The following is a 12,029-nucleotide window of genomic DNA, read 5'->3' on the forward strand; positions in this document are numbered from 1 at the left end:
CAGTAGAATTGCAGAGTCTTAACCACTGGACCACCAGGGAAGTACCTCTTCAAAGATTTTCAAAGTCCTACTTTATGCAAAATGTTTAGTATGTTTTGTAATTTTTTTGAGATGAAAGTCAGCTAATCTTTCCACAGAGCTCTTAGAAGAAATATTTGATGTTGTCTAATTCAACTTGATTTTCGTAATCATATTCTAGTGGAGAATTAGTTTCACTAGAATTAGTATGAGTCAGGTGTTGGAATGTCAGCAGGCACTTTCAGCAGGTCCATAGCTCTGCTATGTGACTAGGTCTCTGCTCCCAGCCTATCTACCTGCAGCTGAGGACCAGTCACCAGGCCGAGGCATTATTTGTGGGTCATTATTTGCCAGTTTTTCCCACCATCAAAATATCCTGATATTGCTAAGGAATATTATTAACTAGATTTTAGATGTGATTTTTTTTTAATTTTAATTCTTTTAATTTTTTATTTTATATTGGAGTATAGTTGATTTACAATGTTGTGTTAGTTTCACATGTACAGCAAAGTGATTCAGTTATATGTATACATATATCCATTCTGTTTTAGATTCTTTTCCCATGTAGGTTATTACAGAATATTGAGTATAGAGTTCTCTGTGCTATACAGTAGGTCCTTGTTGATTATTTTATATATAGTATTGTGTATATGTTAATCCCAACCTTCTAATTTATCTCTCCCACCCCCCCACCTTTCCCCTTTGGTAACCATAAGTTTGTTTTTGAAGTGAGTCTGTTTCTGTTTTGTAAATAAATTCATTTGTATCAGCTTTTTTTAGATTCCACATATAAGTGATACCATGTTTGTCTTTCTCTGACTTACTTCACTTAGTATGATAACCTCTAGGTCCATCCATGTTGCTGCAAATGGCGTTATTTCATTCTTTTTTATGGCTAGCGGTCCATTGTATATATGTACTACATCTTCTTTATCCATTCCTTTGTTGATGGACATTTAGGTTGCTTCCATGTCTTGGCTATTGTAAACAGTGCTGCAATGAACATTGGGGGGTGCATGTATCTTTTTGAATTATGGTTTTCTCAGGCTATATGTCCAGTAGTGGGATTGCTGGGTCATATGGTAGTTCTATTTATAGCTTTTTAAGGAAGCTCTATTCTGTTCTCCATAGTCGTTGTACCAATATACACTCCCACCAATAGTGTAGGAGGGTTCCCTTTTCTCCACACCCTCTCCAGCATTTATTGTTTGTAGACTTTTTGATGATGGCCATTCTGACCTGTGTGAGGTGATACCTCATTGTAGTTTTGATTTGCATTTCTCTGATAATTAGCAATGCTGAGCATCTTTTCGTGTGCTTTTTGGCCATCTGTATGTCTTTGAAGAAGTGTCTATTTAGATCTTCTACCCATTTTTTGATTGGGTTGTTTGATTTTTTGATAGGTATGATCTTTTAAAAGGTATTATGGCTATATTAGAAAAAGTAAAGCCTATTTAGAGAAACAAATATTTACAGATGAAATGATTTGCTTCAAAATCATATCAGGAGGGAGACTGAATAAGAGTACAGATGGACTAAAATAAACATGGTTTAGTGGCTGTTCGGATTGATGACAATACATAAGGGTTTGTTAAACTCTTCTCCGTTTGTATATATTTGAAATTCTCCATGAGTTGTTTTTTTTTAATCGTAATAATTCTGACACATGAATACAATTTCAAAGTTTCTGAATAACACTTCTTAAAATGATGCTGTTAAATGGCATATACTAAGTTATTTGGTTATTTACGAAGATGGGAGAAGAATGTTTACAGCCAAACTATAGTCATAGTGATACTGTAAGGACAAAGTTATATAGCCCAGCATTTCCTATTGGTATGTCGTTATATTTCAGAAAGACATCTTCATTTGACTTAGACCAATGATTCTCAAAGTCGAGTGTGCATCTGAATGCCTGGGAACTTATGAAATATATGGATTCCAGGCCTTGGACCACAGAGATTCTGGTTATGAGATTTGGACTGGTACCCAGGAATTTACATTTCTAGTAAGCTTATTTATCGGCTATAATAATTGTTAAGGTTTTCACTTCATTGAGGTAGAGAAAACAAAATAATGCAATGGTGAAATATTTTAATTAAAGCTTATTGCAACAAAAATGCCTTCAAGGCTTTGTGGATTATTTTTTTTTAAGAAAATCTTTATGAAATATACTATTTACAAATCAATCATCACTGTCATTGATGTTTCTATGTACTTTTATAATTGCATCATGACAAACTCAAAGAGGCTAAGTGATAACAATACTGGCCCCAGAGTCTTCTCAGAACTCTTAATCAAGATACTTGTTTGTACTATGTTAGGTGTACATAGCCCATTATTCAGCCAAAGGCTTAGTTATATAGAAGGAAAAAGTTGAAAAGCCTGAACAGAAGTCTGGGTTTGTGTATATTTAGGTCAGTTGACAGCCATCTTCCTTTCAGCTGTGGCTCCTTCTCTCTCATTCTTCATAGTGTGGAATGGCACAGCGCAGTGCATTCGGTACCAGAAGCACAGGCAGCGTCATGTCCACCACAACAAAGAAAAAGGAGCCCCTAATTATGCTTGTTTAGAAGTGTGATAAGTAAACATTAAGGGTTGTCGGGCAGAAAGAAGTGAAAAGAACTCTAGCACGATTGAACACCTACTATGTACCAGGTATGTGCTTTGCATATATTGGTTCAAAGAGACAGAGCTGCTGCTGAGCCACTCCAGGAGTTCCCACTCCATTTAGCCTTTTGCAGTTATATCTGAATGATGTTCAACAATGAGGTTTCACTTTATTATGTTAGCATAACAGGAATATAAGGAGACAGTGAAGGCATTATCTTGACCCAGACAGCCTACTGCAGAGTCCAAAAGATGCTTACTGAAAATAGGTCATTTATATACCACAGTTCTTGAAAAAACGAGGAACCATAAATGTGAATGGAATTAATGACATTATCCTTTTATCTGTTCTGAGGTAGTCATCAAAAGTTGTGGTAGAAGACATGCCTACTAAGTAGGAGTGCTATAATCTTGACACTGAGGCAGGGGTTCCATGCCAGTCCCACTCTTTAACCGTGGTAAACTAAGCAGGACAATTGTGGGGATCTCATCGATTCATTCGCATGTCTTACCTATTAGATAAGGTCTAATAGGAAGAGTTCATTTTACTACATCAGTGAACTACAAATTATCATCACTTCAAGGCAAGTCTAAAATCTGTTTTGGTATCAAATATCTGCGACTTCATTAAACACACCCAGAATAAATTAACATTGACAATTTATGCTCCAGTAACGAATCTTCTGTAGCCTTTATTAAAGCCTGAAATCTAGTTCCTTTACTCTTGAGATATTAAATGTGGGGTAAAACTTAATGGAAATACTTTCTTACTAAAAACTGAACTTCAAGGACCTGTCCAGTACTGAGTGGATGGGGTCTATCCCTATGTCAAGTGCCAAGTCTGCTGTTACAAAGGTGAACGTGGAACACGCAGCAGCAAGGTAAGCCTGTTCCCATGATCCTGCCATTTCTACAGTGAGCCTGCTCCAAGGATGAATGTTAAGTTTCATAGCTTCTGACCTTCAAAACCTAGCAAGATTATATAAATCATACCTGACAATGGTGATGATAGCTCACTGGGATTAAGCCCTGAGGTATCTGGTGATGGAATGGTGCCGGCTATGCTTCTCCTAGGGTCTGTGTAGCGTAAGGATACGAAATGGGTACACTGCTTAGGGGCAGTGTTCCCCTTGACCTAAAAGGGTAGTGGAGGAGAGGCTGCTGTTCTCACTTGGGGGAGCGGAGGCAAGACCCAGGGGTATGGCCATTTGCATTTTATACTCTGAACAGAGTGCTGGCTCTGGTGGATTTGTTGGCAGGCTGTCCTTGTCTCCAGAGGTGGGTGAAGCCAACTGGGACACATAATTCAAATTAGCTTCTCCGGCTGGGATTTCTCCCAGGGAATTCATGTAGTTTTGTTCCAGTGCCTTTAGTAAATTTTCAGGTGAAGTCAGTGGTCCCAGCTGATGTGGTGGGGCTTGAGGGGTTACTGGGAAATGTCCACAAGAAGCAAAGTCAGAAGCTGCCTGATTATAGGTGAAGTTCTCAAAACACATGCAAGGTCCAGGGCCAGAGTAGTTCTTCTCCGTCGGAAGGAGGTAAAGGTAGGCAGGCTTAGTAAATTCAGTTTCTGTGAGTGACTTCCTAGTGCCTAAGAACTGTATCTTACTCCCTTCGGGCTTGTTTATAACTTCAATAGCATCTGGAACACAGTCGTTGACATACATTATTGTTAGATGAGGATTCTCCTGGAACAGAAATAAAAAATGTGCAAAGATAACGTGTGTGTGTGTATCACAGTATATAAAGCATGTGAAACGCACTTAGAGCTTCAATTTTTTTTTGTTGTTTTATCCTGGTCACAAGTTAACTGGAGGTGATGTTGAAAACCAAAAGATATCCCGACAGAAGAAATCAAAGTTGTGTTCAACCCTTTCACGGCTATGGGAGCAGAAGAGGCTTTTGCTTTGTGACATCTTCCTGAGAAGGTCTAGGAGTGTATGATTATTATAGCCCCAGCCCTGGGTTGGTCTTTAACAAGCATATGAGTATCCATACAATTTCCCAGCATTTACCTTGGATTTTATTAATGACAGGACACTGCTCTTGTAAGGGTTTGGACTATCAGGATAACACTTCTCCTTCAGCCTAGAAAAACAGTGAAAATTAGACAATTTTGCAATATAGCAGAATGGTTAAGAGTGAGAACGCTGGAGTCAGATTCCTGGGTTCTAATCCGTGCTTTATCAATCACTCATTAACACTGTAACCTTAAGCAAGCTTTTTAACCCTTCTATGCTTTAATTTCCTTACTGGTTCAATGGAGATCATTACGGTGGTGATGGTAGTGTTGGAAGCATTAAATGAATTGTTATATGTAAAGCACTTAGAACACTTCCAAGTACATGGTAAGTGAAATATAAATATTAGCTATTGCTATGAACAAATTTGGCAACATTTTAAAATAGTTGGTTTCCTTATTATTATTTTTGGCTGCGTTGGGTCTTTGTTGCTGTGCGCTGGCTATCTCTAGTTGAGGCGCGTGGGCTTCTCATTGTAGTGGCATCTCTTGTTGCGGAGCACGGGCTCTAGGTGCACAGGCTTCAGTAGTTGTGGCACGCAGGCTCAGTAGTTGTGGCACGTGGGCCCTAGAGCGCAAGGGCTTCAGTAGTTGCGGCACATGGGCTCTAGAGCACAGGCTCAGTAGTTGCGGCACATGGGCTCTAGGGTGCGCAGGCTTCAGTAGTTGTGGCACGCAGGCTCAGTAGTTGTGGTTCACGGGCTCTAGAGCACAGGCTCAGTAGTTGTGGCGCGTGGGCTTAGTTGCTCCACGGCATGTGGGATCTTCCCGGACCAGGGCTCGAACCCATGTCCCCTGCATTGGCAGGCAGATTCTTAACCACTGCGCCACCAGGGAAGTCTAGTTTCCTTATGTATTGATTTATTGCTTATCTGTTGATAAACAAGATTGTTTAAAACATCATATTTCCACCAAATCCTCCTTTGTTCTTTCCTTTTCAGCACTTTTCCTCATATTATCAGGTGTGACTTCTATCTCCTTTCTAGATTTTTCTTTGACTCCTTCTTGGATAAAAACCTTCCCCGCACACTTACCACTGACTTTTTAAGTAGCAAATTATGATGACGATCAAAACGCAGAAAATCATGGGCAGGATGATGTGTATCAGTGTATGGGCTGGAGAGGAAAAAGAAAGGGATATTTTTAATGACTGCTTTTCCCTCAAAGGAATAAAAATAGTTTTACATGTCTTTTATTCCTCAAAACTCCATTTGTGCAAGGTTCAATATGAGTTCTGTCTGACTGCTGGGGGACAGGGCAGTGAGACCAACCAGCCAACACAGGGAACCATTTGCCCTCAACACTTGTGACTCAAACCCACACCTCTCCTGACAGACTGGATCATTACTCCCCATTCTTTACTCCCTCCCTGTATGGGAATTACACTCCACACACTTGACTTGTGGGCTCAGCCACGTGAGTTGGTTTGGCCAATGGGAGGTGAGTAGTGGTCATGCTGGTTGGTAGCTGCGTTCGGTGTGCTTGTAGTTGGCTTGCTCTCTTGTGTTCCTGTGACCCACTCTGAGAAGAGTTGGTCCCTCAGAGCCACTGTCCCTTCAGCCTAAGCCTCAGGATGAACCTACATGGAACAAACCTGCCTGAAGCTTGGAGTCCCACCTGGCCCAGCCTACGTCAGCCAAGCCAGGAGCATGAAAAGAGAGATTTATTTTTGTATGCCATTGAGATTTTGAGGTATTTTATTACACGTCAAAACTTGACGAATGCACCCCTTCTAGTTAGGCTCTGAGAAAATTACCTAAGTCATCACCCGGGATAATTATTCTATTTTTATTTCTCAGATATGTCAACCTGTACTTCATTTTCATAAATGCCCATCTTCCTGGTCTCACTGCTTGCAAATCCGCCAAAGAATAGTTCAGCTGGGTTGGTAAACATCCTCTTTTATAAAAGCAAATCGCACGAAGGGGTTTGGAGGCTGACAGTCATTCACATGTACATATATTCCTGTTCAATCCCTTTGCCTCCCTGCCCTCCTCATCCCCCTCCACAGCTGTCCTGCAGGAATGGGGACTGACTTGTGGTGCTAGTGGATAACACTGGAGTTTTGTCAGGGAGGGCAGGCCCAACCCAGTGCTCTGAGGAAGCACAGGGCTCTGGAGAAAAGGACATGGGAAGGTAAGAGGGTGGCAGAGAAAGAACCTCGACAACTGGCCTAAAATTATCCCTGACACCAGGTAAGGCGAAAGAAACTCCTCCTGACACCACTAAAGAACACCATGCTCTTGGACTTCCCTGGTGGCGCGGTGGTTAAGAATCCACCTGCCAGTGCAGGGGACACGGATTCGAGTCTGGGAAGATCCCACATGCCACAGAGCAACTAAGCCCGTGCACCACAGCTACTGAGCCTGCACTCTAGAGCCCTGTGCCACAACTACTGAGCCCACGTGCCACAACTACTGAAGCCTGTGCACCTACAGCCTGTGCTCCACAACGAGAGAAGCTACTGCAATGAGAAGCCCGCACACCGCAGCGAAGAGTAGCCCCTGCTCACCACAACTAGAGAAAGCCTGCATGCAGCAACGAAGACCTAACACAGCCAAAAATAAATAAATAAATCAGTACATATATGTTTAAAAAAAAAAAAAAGAACACCTTGCTCTCAAGAGCAGTACTTTTGATGACTACAATTGGTTTTAAAATTTGGTTAAATTACGAATTTGTAATGTATCTGAGAAGCAGCCTGGGGAGCTACCCATAGTAGTTTCCAAACTTCAGACAGGCTTTGCTAAACTTTTTGTTGAAGTATAATATGTGCATACAGAAAAGTGCTCCTAAGTGTACAGCTCAATGAGTTTTCACAAACTGAACGTACCCACGTAACCAGTACCCAGATCAAGAAAAAGAACGTTACCAGCTCCCCCGAGAGTCCCCCAGTGTCCCCATCCAGGCATCTTCCCCTCCCACGGTAACCACTAGCCTGCCTTTCAACCACATAAACAGCATTTGCCTCTGTCTATACTCTATGTGTGGAATTGTGCAGCAAGAGCGGGGCCCGGCTTCTGTCACTCACCATTGCATTTGTGAGTCCTCCATACTATTTTTCTAACTGTGGACTGTCATTCTCACTGCTGCAATTATGCAGCAACTTAGTTTACTTTTTCATAATAATCAATATAATCGAGTCACAGCCAAGGCTAAGGAGGTTTCTCATGAGTAAGGGAGATAAATGAAATCTAGAAAATATAATTGAGATAAAGATAATCATATGTATTATATGTGTGTGTGTGTGTGTCTTACACATACTCATACACACACCTCTACCAGCCAAGTAAATACTGAAGCTGGAAGAAAAACAGCCTGAAAATAAATTTAAAATTAACTCTAGAATGGCAAGCATGCTCAAGTAATGTGAGTTGTTGACTGAAATCTTAACCTGACTACGAGAGTTCTGGCCTTTGGCTTAGAGACCTGGGGCCATGTTTCAGCCCAACCTGCCACTGTGGTCGTGGGCATCCTCATCACCCGTCAGACAGCCAGGTCCAGTGGTTCTACCTGACGAGCCCACCCCATCCCCAGAGCCCCACCTTACGCTACTTGGCAACCCAGGCAGATATTTTAGCCTATTTGTTTTTCATGGAGGCGTATCTTGAGATGTCCTTTCCAGCGTGTACCTCCTATGATTCCTATCTGCTACCTACTTTCCCCGCTTTCCTCCGTCAGTATCTGTTTTCTCCCACCACCTTCCTCTTTGTTGGAGGGCAGGATTTACCAGCAGAATCTTATTTACCAGTAAGCTGCCATTCTTCTCCCTTCCTCTTCTTTCTCCATCTTTCAAGACAAATGCATTTTGAAAGGATGGCTCTCTTTATCTCACCCTTTCCCCATCAAATCTGCAAACACTGGGTTCGTGAACCAACACTGCTTGCCCCACCGTACGTTCTAGTACCCCCAGAGACGCAAGGTCAAGAAGCCAGTAATTTGCCACTGAGACAAACCAGCCAGAAGTCTGGCTGCAGAGAGCAGTTCTGCTGAGAAGAACATCCCCACCCCTCTTGCACACAGAACTCACAAGGCTCTTCCCAAGTCAACACTAAAATATGCCATCAGTGATTTTCAAACTATTCTGGGACTGAGTTCCAGAGAAGTGCCTCAGGGGCCAGAGAGAGGAAGAGGAAGATTCCAGGTTATAGATCAGTTGGATTAGCTTCACTCTTATCTATTTTATGTAGTGGGATTCTGCGTAACATTTCACTTTTTTTTTTTTTTTTTTGGTGAGTTTCATCTAGAGAAAGAAAGAGACAGACACAGAAAGAGAAGAAAGGTTTAAAAATTCCCAATCTAGACAAAACCCATGCCCATGGTGTGTGTCATCTGTCAGTTTCCCAAGAACTGCTAAGAGTTTTGATTTGGAGAAACTCACAGTATTCATCCGGAGTTGTGACCTTTGTGAAGGCATCCAGGGGACCCTCGCCAACACTTGTGTAAGGAGTGACGAAAAACTCATAGACGGATTCCGGCTGTAGATTTTCCACAACAAATGTCTTTTGTCCGGGGTTGTCAATTGTGTATTTGCAACATACTGAATCCTCTGTGAGGTTAAAAAAAAAAAAAAATTTTTTTTTCAAGAAGAAAAAACTATTAAGAGCGTGATAAAGATCTTGTGAGACAGTGGGGCACTAATACTCTTGTTGACTTGGCACTGCCAACGTTTCTAAACCAACCAAAAATGAAATCATAATTTCATCACACTGGGGACACTGGAAAAATATTCGGGAGACGGCAAGCAAAGCAAGCACCCCACTAAACAAGGGATGTTCCTCATCCAGGGGAAGCACTCAGACCTGCCAGAGAGAGAGGAAGAGCCTGCCAGTGCTTCTTAGATAGACATTTTAATAAACTTTAATGAAGTCAAAGAAAAAATGAGGTTAGCAAGAATGTTTCCTAAGTAGGTTTTCTTAAGGAGCTGAGGGTATTTCAGGTGCTTCTAAAAATACTGGGCCACATTGTTTTTAAGTAAGTTAAAATCCTGGCCCCCATGGTCTTGTCCACCCTACTAATTTGTTTAAGCACGTGAGCACAGAATTCAGCCTGGCCACAGTCAGAGACGGCCGGCAGCCTTTCCAATGATTTCAAATAATGAGACCTTGAAACGGTAAACAGACAAAAAAAAAAAAAAGTCACCTGGAAGAACTGTCTTTTCAAATGCCGGCTGGCACTGCTCCCCCGCCTTGGGTTTCAGGTAGACATGGTATCCTTGTATAAAGCCAGGTTGGGATTCAGTGGAATAATCCTTCCAACTCAGAGTGAAGGAGTGGGAGGTCAACTTACTCATGACCACTTGAGGGTTGTCTGAAGGAGCTAGGAAAGGAAGTTGGGATAATGTAAGATTTACGATTTGGAAAGAGTCTCAGTGCACTGGTGTAAACTGAAAGCAGAACCACGGCCCACTCTGTAGGCGCGTGTGCCAAGTGAAGGAGTCTCATCTTTTTCTCTAGAGGATGTACGCCCTGACTTAGCTCGTGAGAGCTGGGAAGGAGTTAAGCAATCATCTTGTTCAAGCCTTACATCTCTCAGGTGTAGAAATGGATGCCCAGAGAGACTCAGTAACTTGGCAAGGTCACACAGCAAAAAAGAAAGGCTTTCTTAGACTTCATTCTGAGTCTGAATTCTCAACAGTGTTTGGGAGGATGAACTGAAGTAGGGAGGAAGGGAGGAGGAGGAAGGGTTATGTTTGAAGAGGTATGGGCAACTTTGAAGAACTCTAGTTCCCAAGTGGTAGCAGTGCACAATTGTCCAGGTGTCACAGGGAGAATCGGAAAGCATTTATTCTGAGGCTTCCCTGAGAGCCTGTTTCAGCACATACGCTGGTGCACACCTGGCCTATGTCCGCCAAAACACACAACACACCCTTCCTGCCTGTCTGGGGCAGCTCCCACCCAACGGAGAACCCCAAGAGCTGGTCTGATTGCTGAGAGGCAGTCAAGGACACAGCTGCCCAGCTTCCAGTGGGTGTGAGACCCTGGATGCCGAGAAGGTGAATTAGCAACCACATGGGAGGATCAAAACTCCCCCACACTGCTGCTGGGATCATGGTACAATTTCTGGGGGGGCAGCGATTTCACAACATCTACCAAAAGTCTTAAAAATTATAAAATTGTATTTAAGAAGTTCAAACCTTTTGGCTCGAGTATTCTACTTCCGGGGCGTTGTTGAAAAACCATTATCAGAGCGATGGACAAAGATTCAGCTAAAATGATGGTGAGTCAGATAGGGCATAAGAGATTTGGCCAAGAAAGAAGAGAGAGATTGAGTATTTGAGACTGCAGCATAACTGAAGGTGTATTTTATAGTTTTTAATTGAGAAATATTTTTGTAATCATCCTAAAAGTCCAACGACAGGTGATTTGACATATGCAAGCCATGAGGCACTTTGCAGTACTAAAAAATGATAGTTAAAGATTACTTAGTGACATGAGTCAAAAGGCACTTTACAAAATGGCATAGAGTAGTAATAAAAAAAGATCCCATTTTTATTTAAAAGTGTATATCTGTACTGAGAAAGGATACACATAAAATACCCAAGGTATTTGCCCTTGGGTGGTAAAATTAGCAATCATTTTGTCTTCTTTTGCATAACATCTTACAAATTGTCTTTAATGAAAATGTTTTCTATTTGTATGATTAAAAAATAACTTTTTAAAAAACCCCATTGCCAGAATAAACGGGACACTGAAAATTAGGAAAGGTGCTGTAATCTTCCTAAACCCAAAGTGAAGAGTTTCTGGATTGTTCTGAACAATGGACACATTAAATGCTTTAAACTTACCCAGTTCCTCCAAGTATCCTGCTTTTTTCTCTAATAAATGAGCCATCCTTTTGGTAGAAATTCCATAAATTCTGAAGTTGTATCGAACCCCTGGTCTAAAAGCACCTAGAGAAGAAAAGTCAACAGATTTTCAATAACACAGGATGCCATTCTCTTTACTTCTGAAAAGAAGAAGAATGAAAAATGAATTTGTGTCCCCTTAAGAATTTCCTCCTCGGGGTTTCTGCCCTTCATCGCCACCATCTTCCCTCCTTCCCCTGAATCCTCCAGCATTTCCGACGAAGTCTGGGACTGTCCTCTGCATCATCCTCTTGATAAAGAGCTCGCAAACATGCCCTTATCCACGTGCATGCAACTAGGTGCAGAATTCAACCAGACACAGAAAACCATGTAAAACTCTCCTTTGACTCCAAATCCCCTGCCAGCGACTGGCCTTCTCTCTGCCCATGAAGGGCAAGCATCTGGAAGATTTGCTTCCAGTACCTCACTTTCCCCTCACACCATGCCACTGACACTGCTCAAGCCAAGGGAAGACTCCCCTCCTCACTCCCCACCAGCCACTGAATGCCCTCCTCGAGTCTCATCAATCACCCT

General features: G+C 42.0%; 1 protein-coding gene across 3 annotated transcripts in view; it reads right to left on the minus strand.

Annotated features, from left to right (window-relative positions):
* Nucleotides 1-2,095: 2,095 nt before the first annotated feature.
* The window catches only part of OSMR (oncostatin M receptor), a 57,885-nt gene continuing 47,951 nt past the window's right edge, over nucleotides 2,096-12,029 (minus strand). Inside the window, exons 13-19 of one of the 3 annotated variants that reach the window (XM_033421238.2) lie at nucleotides 11,436-11,540; nucleotides 10,785-10,856; nucleotides 9,791-9,967; nucleotides 9,030-9,197; nucleotides 5,683-5,764; nucleotides 4,644-4,716; nucleotides 2,096-4,316 (exon numbers count right to left, since the gene is read on the minus strand). In XM_033421238.2, the coding sequence (XP_033277129.1) occupies nucleotides 3,741-4,316; nucleotides 4,644-4,716; nucleotides 5,683-5,764; nucleotides 9,030-9,197; nucleotides 9,791-9,967; nucleotides 10,785-10,856; nucleotides 11,436-11,540 (1,253 nt within the window). In that variant the 3' untranslated portion in view covers nucleotides 2,096-3,740. Of the gene's footprint in view, nucleotides 4,317-4,637; nucleotides 4,717-5,682; nucleotides 5,765-9,029; nucleotides 9,198-9,790; nucleotides 9,968-10,784; nucleotides 10,857-11,435; nucleotides 11,541-12,029 lie in introns of those variants that run through there. The other 2 variants (XM_033421240.2, XM_033421241.2) reach the window with 2 other exon arrangements.

The sequence above is a fragment of the Orcinus orca genome, chromosome 3 (genome assembly GCF_937001465.1).
Source record: "Orcinus orca chromosome 3, mOrcOrc1.1, whole genome shotgun sequence".
Classification (NCBI taxonomy): Eukaryota; Metazoa; Chordata; class Mammalia; order Artiodactyla; family Delphinidae; genus Orcinus; species Orcinus orca.